This window comes from Garra rufa, chromosome 21, assembly GCF_049309525.1.
Source record: "Garra rufa chromosome 21, GarRuf1.0, whole genome shotgun sequence".
Taxonomy (NCBI): domain Eukaryota; kingdom Metazoa; phylum Chordata; class Actinopteri; order Cypriniformes; family Cyprinidae; genus Garra; species Garra rufa.
The window spans coordinates 19,838,715-19,852,330 of record NC_133381.1 but is presented as its reverse complement, the minus strand read 5'-3'; the positions used below and the strand labels follow the sequence as shown (position 1 = coordinate 19,852,330).

Here is a 13,616-nt window from a genome sequence, read left to right as displayed (position 1 = left end):
TTGTTAAAAATGAATCAAAATTACAAAAACAAATCAAAATGACTTAAATTGAAAATAATAAGAATTGTTTTTAACTAAACTATAATTAAAGAAATAATTGAAGCTAAATAAATGTAAATATTAGATGAAAAACTTAAATCTAAAAAGACTATAAATGAATTGAACCTATATGTAATGTTAAAAACAAAAACTAATAAAAATGACAAAGGCAAATCAAAATGACTTGAAACTGAATTGAAACATAAAAAATAAAAGAAAAAGAAAAATCTTAAATAAATCTTAAACTATAAATAAATAAAATGTTTTTAGTAATTTAAATAAAGCTAAATAAATGTAAATCACATGAAAAACTAAACTAAACTATGTTAAAAAACAACTAATAAAAATAACAAAATAAAATAAAAATGAAAGCAGAACATGTCAAGGACAGTTGTTATTTTTAGCTAAACTATAAATAAATAAAAATAGTTTTTAGTAATTTAAACAAAGCTAAATAAACATCATCATCATCACCTCCTCAAACAAAAACAAAAAAAAGATTTGAATACTGTACAAACCAGACTCACACATCTATAAACCCACAATTGTATTACAATGACTTAGACTTGTCCTTTTTAGTAATAACTAAGTTATTTTTAATGAAAGACAACATCAAAATCTTTTAAATAGTTTTTATTAGCATCTCATTTGTCGTAAAATCGTCCACATAAACACATCAGGGTGAGCTTATATCAGTGCGAGTGTGTCTGAGTTTGTATTTTGGTGTAGGTGTGAATAAATGCATCTGTGCTGCCCAGACTAACCCTGTGTTTCCTCTGTGCCTGTAATGACCTGATTAATAACGGTGTATTTGACGTTTCAGAGCTTGATTTGTGAAATGTTAAGGGGTTTGATGTGTTTGTGCTTTCATTGTGTGTGTTTGAGGGCTCAGTATGAACATTATTTGTGTCTAAGGAATTTACGTTTTGGTTGTGCTCGTGTGTGCATATTGTCTTCTCAAGCTGTGCGGAAAGCTGCAAACTCAGTAACAGAACAAGATGTCCACCAACACGAAGTACCCTGGAAAAAAGAAAAACACATTGACGATACAACTGCAGCCCAAAAGCACAGATATTTGTAGAGAAGTTATAAACATATGCTCATAAAACACACCTCTCCATCTCTTTCAGTAAGCATGGCAGAGCAGTTGGCATGTCAGAGCTGCAGCTGAACTTCCTGCCAAAAGGAACATCACACAGAACGGCATCAACCGCCCCATCTGCAAGAGGGATCTCTGAGGAATAGAAAAAAAAAATTATCTTAATAAAAAAGACAAGGCTTTTCGTATTTATTAGTTAATTTATTTGACTGTGCATTACATGCACACAGTAAAATAGCAAGTAAAACAGTAACATTTTGAAATATTCTTACTATTTAAAATGTTTTTTATTTAAATATACTTAAAAATGTAATTTATTCCTGTGATTTCAAAGTTGAATTTGTAGTATCATTACTCCAGTCACATGATCCTTCAGAAAATTCTAATATTCAGTTTTCTTTGAAGAACGGCATTTGTCTAAAATGGAAATCTTTTGTAAAATTAGAAATGTCTTTATCACCACTTTAAATCAATTTAAAGCATCCTTGCTAATAGTATACCAGTATACAATGTTACAAAAGCTTTTTATTTCAGATAAATTCGGATCTTTGGATTTTTCTACTCATCAAAGAATCCTGAAAAAAAAGTACTCAACTGTTTTAAACATTGATTATAATAAAAATGTTTTTTGAACAGCAAATTAGAATGATTTCTGAAGGATCACGTGACACTGAAGACTGGAGTAATGATGCTGAAAATTTAGCTTTGATCAAATTACATGCACACATTGGTATCCCAAAAATGCTGACAATTTCCTCACCCTCAAGCCATCTAAGATGTACAGATTTGGAGAAATTTAAGCTTTACATCACTTGCTCACTAATGGATCCTCTGAAGCGAATGGGTGCCGCCAGAATGAGAGTCCAAATGGCTGATAAAAACATCACAATAATCTAAAGCATGACTCTAGGCCAAACATTTATTTCTTGTGTTTCTTGTGTAATATACTAACCCATCATTAAGACATTTTTAAATTCAAACCAGTGCTTCTGGCTATTGACTTTTATCCAAAAAAATACAGATCAAGAATCAACAATCCAGAATAGTTCTAAACAAATATGTCAGTGGATTTTGATGTGAGAGAACAACAAATTGATGTATTTTCACTGAAGAAAGTCTTACTGAGGATTATGGACTGGTATTTTGGTCAGAAGCAATGGGTTAGTTAAAGGAACATTCCACTTTTTTTGGAAAAGGCTTTGGAAAAGTTTGCTGCCGTAATGTGGCCGAAGCAGGCGCAGTAATATCACGCAGCGCCTGAAATTAGTTCCCAGCTAGGTTAGCATTTGCACATGTGCTGCGTGATATTACTGCGCCTGCTTTGGCCATATTACGGCAGCAAACTTCCTTGACTATTACACCGAAATGGAAGTGTAGTTCCTAATCTTATCGGCCTAGAAAATCGCAGCTTTACATTTTCCGCCGGTATTAGTACACGATATAACTACAGAAGAGTCAAGTTTTAAATGGGACAAATATCGAAACTCGTTGGTCATTTTTGAACGCGATGCTATTGGTCTAATAGGATTCAATGATCTATGCTAAGCTATGCTAAAAGTGATATCGCCAGAACAGGAAAATGGCTGAATGGATTTCAAAATGGTAAAACTCAACTTATTAACTCGGGGGGAGTTGGAGAATGAGCCTATTTCCAAAAAAAGTAGAGTGTTCCTTTAATGCACCTTGATGATTTGTTTCTCACAAGCACACAGCTTTTAACTTCACAAGACATAAACTAATAGACTAGAGTTGTGTGGATTACTTGTGGATTACTGTCATGTTTTTATCAGCTGTTTGGACTCTCATTCTGATGGCACCCATTCACTGTAGAGGATGCATCAGTGAGCAAGTGATGTAATGCAAAACTTCTCCAAATCAGATCTGATGAAAAAAGAAACTTGGACTTGGACTGAGGATGACTAAATTTTCATCAGATTTTAATTTTTAGATGAGCTATTCCTTTAAAGCCCTTGTTTTAGTGCAGGTAGGCGGTGCTCTGGTGTTATCCAGGCGGCATCAGGATGCATTAGCATGTACACGTATTTCTGAGTTAATCACAAAATGTTTTCAACCCTGTTCATGCCTGTTTTTATTACTGTTCATGTGTATAAAGATCACCCTTGACACATTTTAAAAAGGTTATACAAGGTCAGAGATGACAAAAGAGGAGAGAAATTGTCCAAACCCATGGCAGATGACTGAAGTAGCTGCACTCTTCCTGCCATTCCAGATGCTTTCACGTTCTCTGCAGCTTTCTGCAACTGCGACACGTCTGTATCCATGCCTAGAAATACAGCATTCTGAACACACATACAGTGTATACAGATAGTCAGATGTGAATGCGCTGTGCGAAAAGTTGCAAGTTGAGTTTAGAGTTTGTAATGTGTATTTACGTACTGAATACTCCTGAGCTGCTTCTAATAACACAGCACCAACTCCACACATTGGGTCTAAAATCACACAATCATTCAGCTGTGGAGAGAGAGAGAGAGAGAGAGAGAGAGAGAGAGAGAGAGAGAGAGAGAGAGAGAGAGAGAGAGAGAGAGAGAGAAAAAGAAAAGAACAGAAACTATGAAATATAAAAATAGATGTTATTTGGTTTGTTTGGCCTGAGCTGAAAATGAAATGAACGTATATTTCAGTAGTGTTCGATTTTTTTTTTTTTGCAGCTACAAAATATTATATACTATCAGTCCAAAGTTTTTGAACAGTAAGATTTTTAAAGTTTTTTTAAGAAGTCTCATCTGCTCACAAAGCCTGCATTTATTAGATCCAAAGTACAAATTAAAATGTTTTCTATTTGAATATATTTTAAAATGTAATTTATTCCTGTGATTTCAAGGCTGAATTTTTAGCATCATTACTATTTATGATCCTTCAGAAATCATTCTAATATTCTGATTTGCTGAAAAAAAAAAACATTTATTATTATTATTATTATTATGCTGAAAACAGCTGAGTAGAATTTCAGGTTTGTTTAATGAATAGAAAGCATTTATCTAAAATGGAAATCTTTTGTAACATTATAAATGTCTTTATCATCACTTTTCATCAATTTAAAGCATCCTTCTTAATGGTATATTGTACAATGTTACAAAAGCTATTTCAGATAAATGCTGATCTTTGGAACTTTTTATTCATCAAAGAATCCTGAAAAAAGTACTTAACTGTTTCAAATATTGATTATAACAATAATAAATGTTTCTTGAACAGCAAATCAGCATATTAGAATGGTTTCTGAAGGACCATGTGACACTGAAGACTGGAGTAATGATGTTGAAAATTCCTGATCACAGGAATAAATCACATTTTAAAATATATTCAAATAGAACGCAGTTATTTTAACAGTAAAACTATTTTACAATATTACTGCTTTTGCTGTACTTTGGATCAAATAAATGCAGGCTTAGTGAGCAGAAGAGACTTCTTTAAAGACATTAAAAATCTTACTGTTCAAAAACTTTGGACTGATAGTAATGCTGCTGATTTAATGATTCTACAGTGTGTGCGTGCATTTGTCTCTTTAAAGGTCATTCTAGACCTCACCTTTTTAGGGCAGAGAGAGCTCATGGCCCAGGCTATTGTAGAACGTAAACCGTTGTGCTTCATATAAGAACGACTAGCCAGAGGATGCCTGAAGAAACCACACACACTGCATTAGATCTTAATTGATAGACTTTAAAATGCTATATGGAAAGATACTTACTTCAAGAGCGGGATGCCTACAATGCAATGGTCATCGCTTAAATACACATTCACCTATTTACACAAAGAGACAACCCATTTAAACAGTCATAGCTAAACTGATTGTAACTGTAAACATATCAGTGTGTATGTGGTATTTCTTTACATGCATTTATGCATAAATATTTTAATGCCTGTGGTTCAGTGTGCATTTATTGTCTCTTTTATTTTATTATTTGTGACCCAGCACCACAAAACCAGTCAAAAGGGTCAATCCTTTGAATAAATAAGCTTTCCATTGATGTATGATTTGTTAGGATTTGACCATATTTGGCCAAGAGATACAACTATTTGAAAATCTGGAATCTAAGGAATCTATATAAATAAAAATATTGAGAATATCATCTTTAAAGTTGTCTTGGCAATGCATTTTACTAATCAAAAATTAAGTTTTTGATATTTTTACAGTAGGAAATGTACAAAATATCTATGGAACATGATCTTCACTTAATATCCTAATGATTTTTGACATTAAAGAAAAATTATTTTGGGCCAAACAAAGTAATGTTGGCTATTGCTACAAATATATCCATGCAACTTAATGTACGACTGGTTTTGTGGTCCAGGGTCACATTTAAGTCTGCATACCTCAAGAACAGGGTCTCTTAGGTCCACCTTCCACCCAAGATGATCTTTGATGGCCATCCCAATGATACGACTCAGTCTCTAAACACACACAAAAACACAGTAAGTAGGGTTTATAAATGCATACTTTTTTTTAATACATAGCAGTGTCGAAATTTAAAACCACTAATTAAAATGACTATTTTTTTAATTAAAGGCATTTTATTACAATTTATATGACAATATTGATATTGATACTGCATAACAATGTAAAAAATTAGCTTAAATCTATAAAGTGTCTGCTTATTACAAAGTTTAAATTAGATTGCATTATACAGAACACATTAAAACATGTCATGACATTTAAAAATATATATATATTACAAAAATAAACACCTGAGAGGTATAAGAGCGGGCAATAACTCCATTACAACGGCAGCTCACTCTGAAGGACGGTGTGTGCAGACCATCCTCTTCCTCCTCCTCTCTCTTTCTCTTCTGTCCACGCTGCTCAAGCTCTTGCTGTAGGGCTGTCCATGTTTGGAATTTCTGCTTCCAAATGTCTGGAGCTCCCAGAACTTTCTGCTTTATAACAACAGCTGCCTTTGCTATTAAAACAAGACAAGGGAAGATGAGTAAAATGGGCGGCATTTATAATGAAGTACACTATTTTTTTCTCTTGAACAGCTACAGTAAACAGTCAAGTGATGCCACTGAAAGCTTCTCACAGCCAGCTGACTGGCTAAAACCAAATGTGATTTCACTAATGTAAATCAGACCTGCTCATAGGTTCACAGTACGTTCACTGAAGTTTTCTTATGACAAGGGAGTGTTTGTTTGCCCAAGTAGATTTTTGTACACTAATTAAAAGTTGCCACACAGACTGTTATGTTATCTGTTCTGAACCACACAGACTGTTATGTTATCTGTTCTGAACCAATCAGAGCACTGAATTCTCCTTTATACACACCTGGATTGTTGGGAAGTGAAATTGGTTCAGCTTTGCGCAGAAGGAGAAACAGCCTCTCTGCAGACTTGAGCTGTGTCACGGTTTGTAGATCAGAATTGCTGCTGAAGAACACTCTACCTGGAATCTGCTTCACCTGACATAAAGCACATAACAAAAACACAATAAAACACTTTACCTCATCATTTTGTGAAAGCTGAACATAGCTACAATAGGTGGATTAATATTCAGAAATATGCAGAAAATCTATGTGGTTAATTACGGGCTTCGTTTGGACCTCTTACTTTACTTCTATGCTCATAAGTAATGCATCTATTAACTTACTGTAATAATGGTTCTGTAATTACTAAAAAAGATTTGGCTAATGTCAGTTCCATAGAAGATTCCAAACATTATGGTGTTAAATAATGAATAACCTCAATGAAATAAAGTGTGGTAAAACTCACTTGAGTAGCACAGAGTTTGTGTTGTACCTCCTCGGCCAGCAGCTCCTCCATCCCCGCTCCCGCAGTGCAGTATAGCTGTCTAACCATCTTCGAATCAGCGTTACAGACAGATTTTATGAACGTGAATTATTACAAATACAAGCGGCATGCCATAGTAAACACTACTTTGCACTTCCGGGTTCACTAACATGTCAAAATTAAACCGCTGACTTTCTAAATATAGATATGATAGATATGAAACTCTACCATCATATTCATATTATCACAAGGTAATGTTTGTAGTGTCTTAGTAATTTCCTACATCTGTTTTCCTTTATTTTTCGCTATATATATTTTTTTAAATATTGCAGTTAAGGAATCCTTGTTCTTCATTTCACGAACAATTTTGTAAAGATTTTGCAATATTTCCTCTCTTACACCATAGACATAATAGAGAGTAGACGCCGCACCGACTATTATGTCTATGTCTTACACAGTGTAGCCAAAACTTTTATTTTGTCGTATTTCTCAGTTCAGGGAAGATTTTAAACGTTTATTGCGCCTCTCATGGCCATGGAGAAAATTAACAGATAACACCAAAAACACCAGACAAAAGTTTTTGTGAAGTAAGATTTTAAATGTTTCTTAAAGAAGTCTCTTCTGCTCACCAAGACTGCATTTATTTGATCCAAAGTACAGCAAAAACAGTACAATTTTGAAATTGTTTTACTATTTAAAATAACTGTTTTCTATTTGTATATATTATAAAATATATTTTTGTGATCAGTTACATTTTTAGTATTTCTCCAGACTTCAGTGTCACATGATCCTTCAGAAATCATTCTAATATGCTGATTTGCTGTTCAAGAAATATTTTTTTATTAATATTATTATCAATATTTAAAATAGCACTTTTTTTCAGGATTCTTTGATGCATAGAAAGATCCAAAGATCAGCATTTATCTGATGTGAAAAGTATTTGTAACATTATACACTATGCCATTCAAAAGCTTAGTCAGAATATTTTTTTTTTGGAGAGAAATTAATATTTTGATTTAGCAAGGATGCTTTTAATTGATCAAAAGTGATGATAAAGACTTTCATTATGTTACAAAAAATATATATTTTGGATAAATGCTGTTCTTCTAAACATTCTATTCATCAAAGAAACCTGAAAAAAAATATACTGTTTTCAACATAAATATTTTTGAGCAGCAAATCAGAATATTAAAATGATTTCTGAAGGATCACGTGACTGGAGTAATGATGCTAAAAATTCAGCTTTAAAATCACAGAAATAAATTTACATTTAAAATATATTGAAATAGAAAACAGTTCAATGCATTTATTTTTGATCAAACAAATGTAGGCTTAGTGAGCAGAAAACCTAACGGTTCAAAACTTTTGACGGGTAGTGTATTAGAAACTACATTTAATGTATGTCAGTGGTAAACATGCTAAAAACAGACCCAGCCTTTCACATGTACGCAAATCCACTCAAGCTACCAGTGTATTTATTGGCCCCCAACTGTATAATGTCATGCAAGTGAAGTAATAGCACATAAACAGGTTCATTATGTCAATTTGATTAGCATTTGTTCAGTTTATTGCTGTGAAAAATTTCCATGACAATGAAAAGTATTTATGCACTAGAAAAAATTTAGAAGTCAAGGAAAACAGAAAACAAGCCACAACTCAAAACAAGAACAAACTCCATTTTACAAACTGAATCAGTTAACCTAGTAAACAATTTTAATGTGCATTCTTTTGTTTTTTACATTTTGGACATCCTTCCAATGCCTATTATTCTGAAAGTCCACAGACAGGTGCGGGGGCAACATCTTTTATTCAGATCTACTTCCTTGTCACTGCACTCAGCTGGTCCCTGATGCGACCCAAACCGTCTATCATGGTGTCCACTGTCTCTTTACTCAGCTCCATTGTAACTGTGGACTCACTTGGACCGCTGCTGAGGCAAGGAGTGTCCTGGAGCTACAGCAAACACATACACAAAATCTATTAAAAACGTTATTTTATTCTTGAATAATCAAAATCAATCAAAAAGAGGTCTTAAAAGAGTCGTTCACTTTCAGAACAAGAATTTACAGATAATGTACTTACCCACTTATCATCCAAGTTGTTCATGTCTTTATTTCTTCAGTCATAAAGAAATTGTGTTTTTTAAAGGAAAACATTTCAGGATTTCTCTCCATATAATTGACTTCTATGGTGCTCCCGAGTTTGAACTTTGACATTTTTGTTCTGAAAGCAAACTACTCCTTTAAACCAATATTTTATTTTTATTACAGATACACATCTTTAATTAGACTTCTGATGAGCTTAAGCATATATTACAGCATTGATTATGTCTGAAGCTTACTTTCATTTGCAACAAACAAGTTGGTACAGCCATACGACTCAATGAGTCCGAAGCCGTTTTCATGTCCACTCGCCACTCCAAATCCACCAGCTTTGGCAGTGAAACTATAAAACACATATGTCATGACTTAACAGCTCCAAAATGGTTTCAAACAAAGTCATCTACCACGTCACACTTACTTTGACTGGACAAAGCTTCATTTCTCCATGTGACACTGAAAATATTCACACCAAAAATTGGTTAATAACTTGTCATCAGGGTAAATTCAATTTAGATTTATGTAAAAATCTGAAAAAAGTATCTACCTGTTTTCCAAAAGAATTTTGGTGATCAGATTCTTCAGATTTGAGTGGAATGATTCTGGGAAAATTGACACAATCTGTTCCGGAGAGGTTAAATTCTGGTACACAACATGATGCGAGAGCATGTGAAAAGCTGTCAGCAACTGTGGATGAACAAAATAAAGGATATTTTATCATCCATAACATCTGTAACAATGATAACATAGGTGACCAAAATTTATTTGAGTTATGTCACAAAATCTCACTGGATTATTACAATTAATGGCAAAATGAATGTTTGGAGATGTAAACTTATTTTCTACTGACACACTACAGCAAAAGATAGAAATAACTGACTTAAAACCATGTTTAGCTGGTGAAAATACTAGTGTTCTAATAATTTTGACCACCACTGTAAATCATACATACGTTAATTATGATACACTCATACGGCAAATAAGAAAAATATATAATAACTTTTTTGTCTGCAACTTTCTTTTGGGACTTATTGACAAACTGCAGTTTCTGACAGTGTTTCCCACGTTACAAGTGTAAACATAGCAAACACCTACTTTTATTTTATCAGAGGTCTTTAAACTGGGAAGTTTATAATTTAATGAATTAAATGGCATGAACCAACCTGTATCGCTTCACTTTTGGACACAGACAGAGCATTAGCAGTTTTTTCTACTACAGATTGACACTTAGAGGCTCCGGCTGGGTAACTCTCTGTACAGATCTGCCGCACCGCATCTTTAGACGGAGCCTGAATGAATAGTAAATAGTGACAGAATACACTACAGTTCAGTCTAGTTAACGAACACAGACACACTGCATATTAATAAAGAAATGATCATATACTATATTGCCTACCTTTAAAAGCAGCTGCAACGCAGTGAACTGATCCTCTGTAAGAAAAGCCATGTTTCGGTCTCAAAGTCACGTGAATTCACGACAGAGTCTAGTGTCAAAATAAAAGCCCTTGTCCGGAAATGATCTCAATGTTGAGATGTTCGTCCCAAAACTATTTTCAAACTAACAAGACGTGGTTTAAATAGATTTCGTGATTGATAGGCTTTTAAGATAACCTTGCATGGCTTTCTAGTGTTCTCAAAAAGCACACAAGTGCCTCAGAATATTTGACTAAAAAGCTTTTAATATAAAATACTGACATTTTGTGCAGCTAGTCCTGACACCAAAGAAAGCTCTTTAGAACCAGCAAATGAATCATAGGAACTAATATATACAGAGGTACAGTAAATGTGTAAGTGTGAGAAACCAAATACTTAACTTGTATCAACTCAAATATGTGAATATTTAAACAAATTAACCCTTTTTAAAAACACTTCTTGAAACTCGTCAAACATTCTCTATATAGGAATGGAGCCACAGAAAGAGTTTATCATGAAAATGTTTACTATTTGCAAAAAACACACAAAGATTCTTAATCCAAAGAAACAACCCACTCAAAAATAGTTTCTATAAACATTTATTTTGACCATCCGCAGGAACAGCTCAAACAAGGACACCATACTGTTTAAGAACATCAGTAAATTTAGCGATCTTGCTTTCAACGTTCTTTTCTGCCTGCTTGGTCAGCTTGATGTCAACTTTCTTCTTTTTGTAGCGCAGCTTGGCCTTCTCCTTCCTCTTCTCCTCCAGAGTGGCGGTGATGGCCTGGTACTTCCAGCCAACTTCATGGGCCAAACGTCCAAGCACGGCAAACTACAATGAACGAGAGATCAGAGAAAGGTCATTATGGGGGCACAACATTGTTTTTAAAGCAAAAACCAGAATTAAAATGCAAAATCTATAGCATTTTAAGCATTCTGGACTTCAAAGTGCAAAAGGAAGAGTTCATATCTGCTGCTTTTTGTCTCAGCTGGGAGTGCATGAGATGGTCTCATGGTCGTTAAACTCATAAGTGTGGAAAAACATCACCGACAAAAAGCAAGTTTCACTTATTAAACAACTCCACAAATAGACTCACTCTGCGTGTGGGCTTCAGACGCACAATCTTGAGAGCAGCTGGGACAACCATACGCTTTCTCTGTTAAACAAAAACAAATGCAGATGAGAAACCACAAATCTCAGTTTTGGATAGTGTTTCTCAGTTGATAGCCAAACAAGGCAAGTAATCATTGACAGTTTTTATCTGTGAAATGAGAAGCAGAATAATTCACCTTGTCATAAGGAGGAGGGATGCCATCAAACACCTTCAGCCTATCCAAAGCAGCCTGACCCCTCTTGGTTTTATGTGGAAGCATACCTGTCAACAAAGTCAACAATTTTAATCATCTACTCAGCCACTAAAATGGTAAACCTAATCACAGACAATTTCAGTGACGTTCAAACTCAGCAGTCAGATCCGTAATGTGGTATCATCAAACTGGACTCAGGTTCGGTATAAAGTGTTCATCATTGTTTGAAGTGCAGCCGTTGCAATGTGTCTGTTAGAGAAGAGAAAACAAAAAAAGGTTCGCACCTCTTACTGTCCTCCAAAAGATTCTGCTGGGGGCTCTGAAGTGATACGGTCCACGGGAAGGGTTGGTGTTCATCCTCTTGCGGAGGAAAGCCAAGTACTTCACTGTGCCAACACACAAAAAAAAAAAAAATCCAATTTAGCACATCTTCTAGTTTCACATTCATAGTCAGTGTATTGAAAACACAACATACTTATAGATGGTCAACAAACTTACGTTTGTTGCGGTAGAAGTTTCCAGAGATGTTGATACCCTCACACCTCACCACCACAATTTTGTGGCCTGTAAACAGAACATTACCAATAAAAGAAATCAATTTGCCATTTACAGCTGTTGATACCTACACATTTAATGCACATGACTGACAACCTTACAAACTGTTACTTATTTTAGGTGAACTAATTTTTTTTTAAAGAAAAAGGAACACTAAACAATTAATAACATTTTAAAAAGCATAAACTTACCCAGCAACACTTGCTTGGCCACAAGAGCGGCAAGACGACCGAGTAGATGGCCTCTGCCATCAATGATCAGAACCTGTGAAATTAAATTAAAATGAAATAGATTGTTTATATTAGTGCGGGGTTGACTCAATTTCACATGCTTCCATTAAAGCGTTAGTTTTTGTCTCAGATGGGGGTGCACGTATTCTCATGGTCGTTAGACTCGAATACTGAACTGTGGTTGCGAACTCATCACAGACAAAAAGCACATCTGACGTTAGCCATGTGTTACCTATCAGATTCACACGACATCAGTAATATGTCCACACATTTTGTAGTTATTTCGTGCCATGCAGATAGACGTGATGTTTGCAATAGACAACGGTGTACAGTTAATGACTCGACCCACTGCAGTGACACGCATTTCTATTCGTGTCGGCCTAAACGATTTTATACACCACTAATCAATTACATGTTTTGAGGACATAAGGAGTTAATTTTTAGAGTACCTGAGCATGGACAGCCACTCTAGTCTGTTTTTTTTTTACAGAACTACGAGTGTAACGATCACTACAGGCCTGTGACTTCCAGCAAGGCAGCATGCGTGATTAGACACGCATTTCTCTCCCCAAAATAGTAGATATACCGTGTATAACGGGGCGACATAATAACGCAAACAGCGTCAGACAACGTTATCTACATATTAGGCCTTACATACTACATTCACTCGCCCGATAAAGCGACATATTTGAATGTAAATCGTGCCGCTAGAACGCACCTTATTGAACCGGTCCGCCATGATGTGGGAAAAGAAAGACACGCGGGGCCGCCCCACGTAAAAGACAGGGGTATGGGCGGGGCTTTACGCATCATGGGAAATGACGTAACTGACTCGCTGTTCTTCGGAGGACGTTCGCAATCTGATTATTTAGTTCTACTGCCATCATCTGGAGCGCAGATGAGCTGCAATGGTTCTAGAAATTACGGAAATGAAACCCAATAAAAACTGCATATTTTGGATGTTCTTGTAATTTAGCGCACCTGATTAAGCCTGACTGGCTCATTACCATGAATACCCGATAATTAGTTTGTTAAATAATACAAATATTTCAAATTTATGTTGCAGGAGATCTTCAGGAACAAGGTTGAAATTTTTTTTATTTGGTACCATTTGCTCTGATTAACTGGAAG

The 13,616-nt window shown here is 34.9% G+C and overlaps 3 protein-coding genes and 3 non-coding genes across 6 annotated transcripts; all 6 read right to left on the bottom strand.

Moving 5' to 3' along the window:
• Window positions 1-657: 657 nt before the first annotated feature.
• Window positions 658-7,007, bottom strand: LOC141296161 (THUMP domain-containing protein 2-like). Its single transcript, XM_073827441.1, has 10 exons — window positions 6,860-7,007; window positions 6,417-6,549; window positions 5,843-6,054; window positions 5,471-5,548; window positions 4,845-4,897; window positions 4,685-4,772; window positions 3,536-3,610; window positions 3,324-3,438; window positions 1,153-1,273; window positions 658-1,059 (listed from the first exon to the last, which is right to left on the bottom strand). Exons 1-10 carry the CDS (start codon window positions 6,944-6,946, stop codon window positions 732-734), a joined length of 1,290 nt encoding a protein of 429 aa, XP_073683542.1. The 5' UTR covers window positions 6,947-7,007; the 3' UTR covers window positions 658-731.
• A 1,405-nt stretch (window positions 7,008-8,412) lies between these two features.
• Window positions 8,413-10,442, bottom strand: LOC141296053 (COMM domain-containing protein 9-like). The gene is made up of 6 exons (XM_073827333.1): window positions 10,373-10,442; window positions 10,140-10,265; window positions 9,524-9,663; window positions 9,398-9,432; window positions 9,219-9,322; window positions 8,413-8,830 (listed from the first exon to the last, which is right to left on the bottom strand). The coding sequence occupies exons 1-6, from the start codon at window positions 10,421-10,423 to the stop codon at window positions 8,693-8,695; spliced, it is 594 nt and encodes a 197-aa protein (XP_073683434.1). The 5' UTR covers window positions 10,424-10,442; the 3' UTR covers window positions 8,413-8,692.
• A 530-nt stretch (window positions 10,443-10,972) lies between these two features.
• Window positions 10,973-13,284, bottom strand: LOC141295679 (large ribosomal subunit protein uL13). Its single transcript, XM_073826937.1, has 7 exons — window positions 13,204-13,284; window positions 12,447-12,519; window positions 12,199-12,264; window positions 11,985-12,086; window positions 11,683-11,768; window positions 11,490-11,549; window positions 10,973-11,224 (listed from the first exon to the last, which is right to left on the bottom strand). Exons 1-7 carry the CDS (start codon window positions 13,222-13,224, stop codon window positions 11,015-11,017), a joined length of 618 nt encoding a protein of 205 aa, XP_073683038.1. The 5' UTR covers window positions 13,225-13,284; the 3' UTR covers window positions 10,973-11,014.
• On the bottom strand, window positions 11,372-11,447 carry LOC141296408 (small nucleolar RNA Z195/SNORD33/SNORD32 family). Its single transcript, XR_012341253.1, has one exon. It is a non-coding gene; the product is annotated as a small nucleolar RNA Z195/SNORD33/SNORD32 family (small nucleolar RNA).
• Window positions 11,852-11,926, bottom strand: LOC141296414 (small nucleolar RNA SNORD50). The gene has a single exon (XR_012341260.1). It is a non-coding gene; the product is annotated as a small nucleolar RNA SNORD50 (small nucleolar RNA).
• Window positions 12,606-12,688, bottom strand: LOC141296410 (small nucleolar RNA Z195/SNORD33/SNORD32 family). The gene has a single exon (XR_012341255.1). It is a non-coding gene; the product is annotated as a small nucleolar RNA Z195/SNORD33/SNORD32 family (small nucleolar RNA).
• Window positions 13,285-13,616: the final 332 nt, after the last annotated feature.

Bases quoted from the DNA above. Each gene is read 5' to 3' on its own strand.
- LOC141296161 (XM_073827441.1), bottom strand. From the start codon at position 6,946: ATGGTTAGACAGCTATACTGCACTGCGGGAGCGGGGATGGAGGAGCTG. The intron at 6,550-6,859 runs GTGAGTTTTACC...GCTTTATGTCAG, and splicing joins ACAAACTCTGTGCTACTCAA to GTGAAGCAGATTCCAGGTAG. The intron at 5,549-5,842 runs GTGTTTATTTTT...GTGTGTGTTTAG, and splicing joins CCCGCTCTTATACCTCTCAG to AGACTGAGTCGTATCATTGG.
- LOC141296053 (XM_073827333.1), bottom strand. From the start codon at position 10,423: ATGGCTTTTCTTACAGAGGATCAGTTCACTGCGTTGCAGCTGCTTTTA. The intron at 9,433-9,523 runs GTAGATACTTTT...GAATATTTTCAG, and splicing joins AAAATTCTTTTGGAAAACAG to TGTCACATGGAGAAATGAAG. The intron at 9,323-9,397 runs GTAAGTGTGACG...TGTGTTTTATAG, and splicing joins TGAAGCTTTGTCCAGTCAAA to TTTCACTGCCAAAGCTGGTG.
- LOC141295679 (XM_073826937.1), bottom strand. From the start codon at position 13,224: ATGGCGGACCGGTTCAATAAG. The intron at 12,087-12,198 runs GTAAGTTTGTTG...GTGTTGGCACAG, and splicing joins AAACTTCTACCGCAACAAAC to TGAAGTACTTGGCTTTCCTC. The intron at 11,225-11,489 runs GTGAGTCTATTT...CGTTCATTGTAG, and splicing joins GTCTGAAGCCCACACGCAGA to TTTGCCGTGCTTGGACGTTT.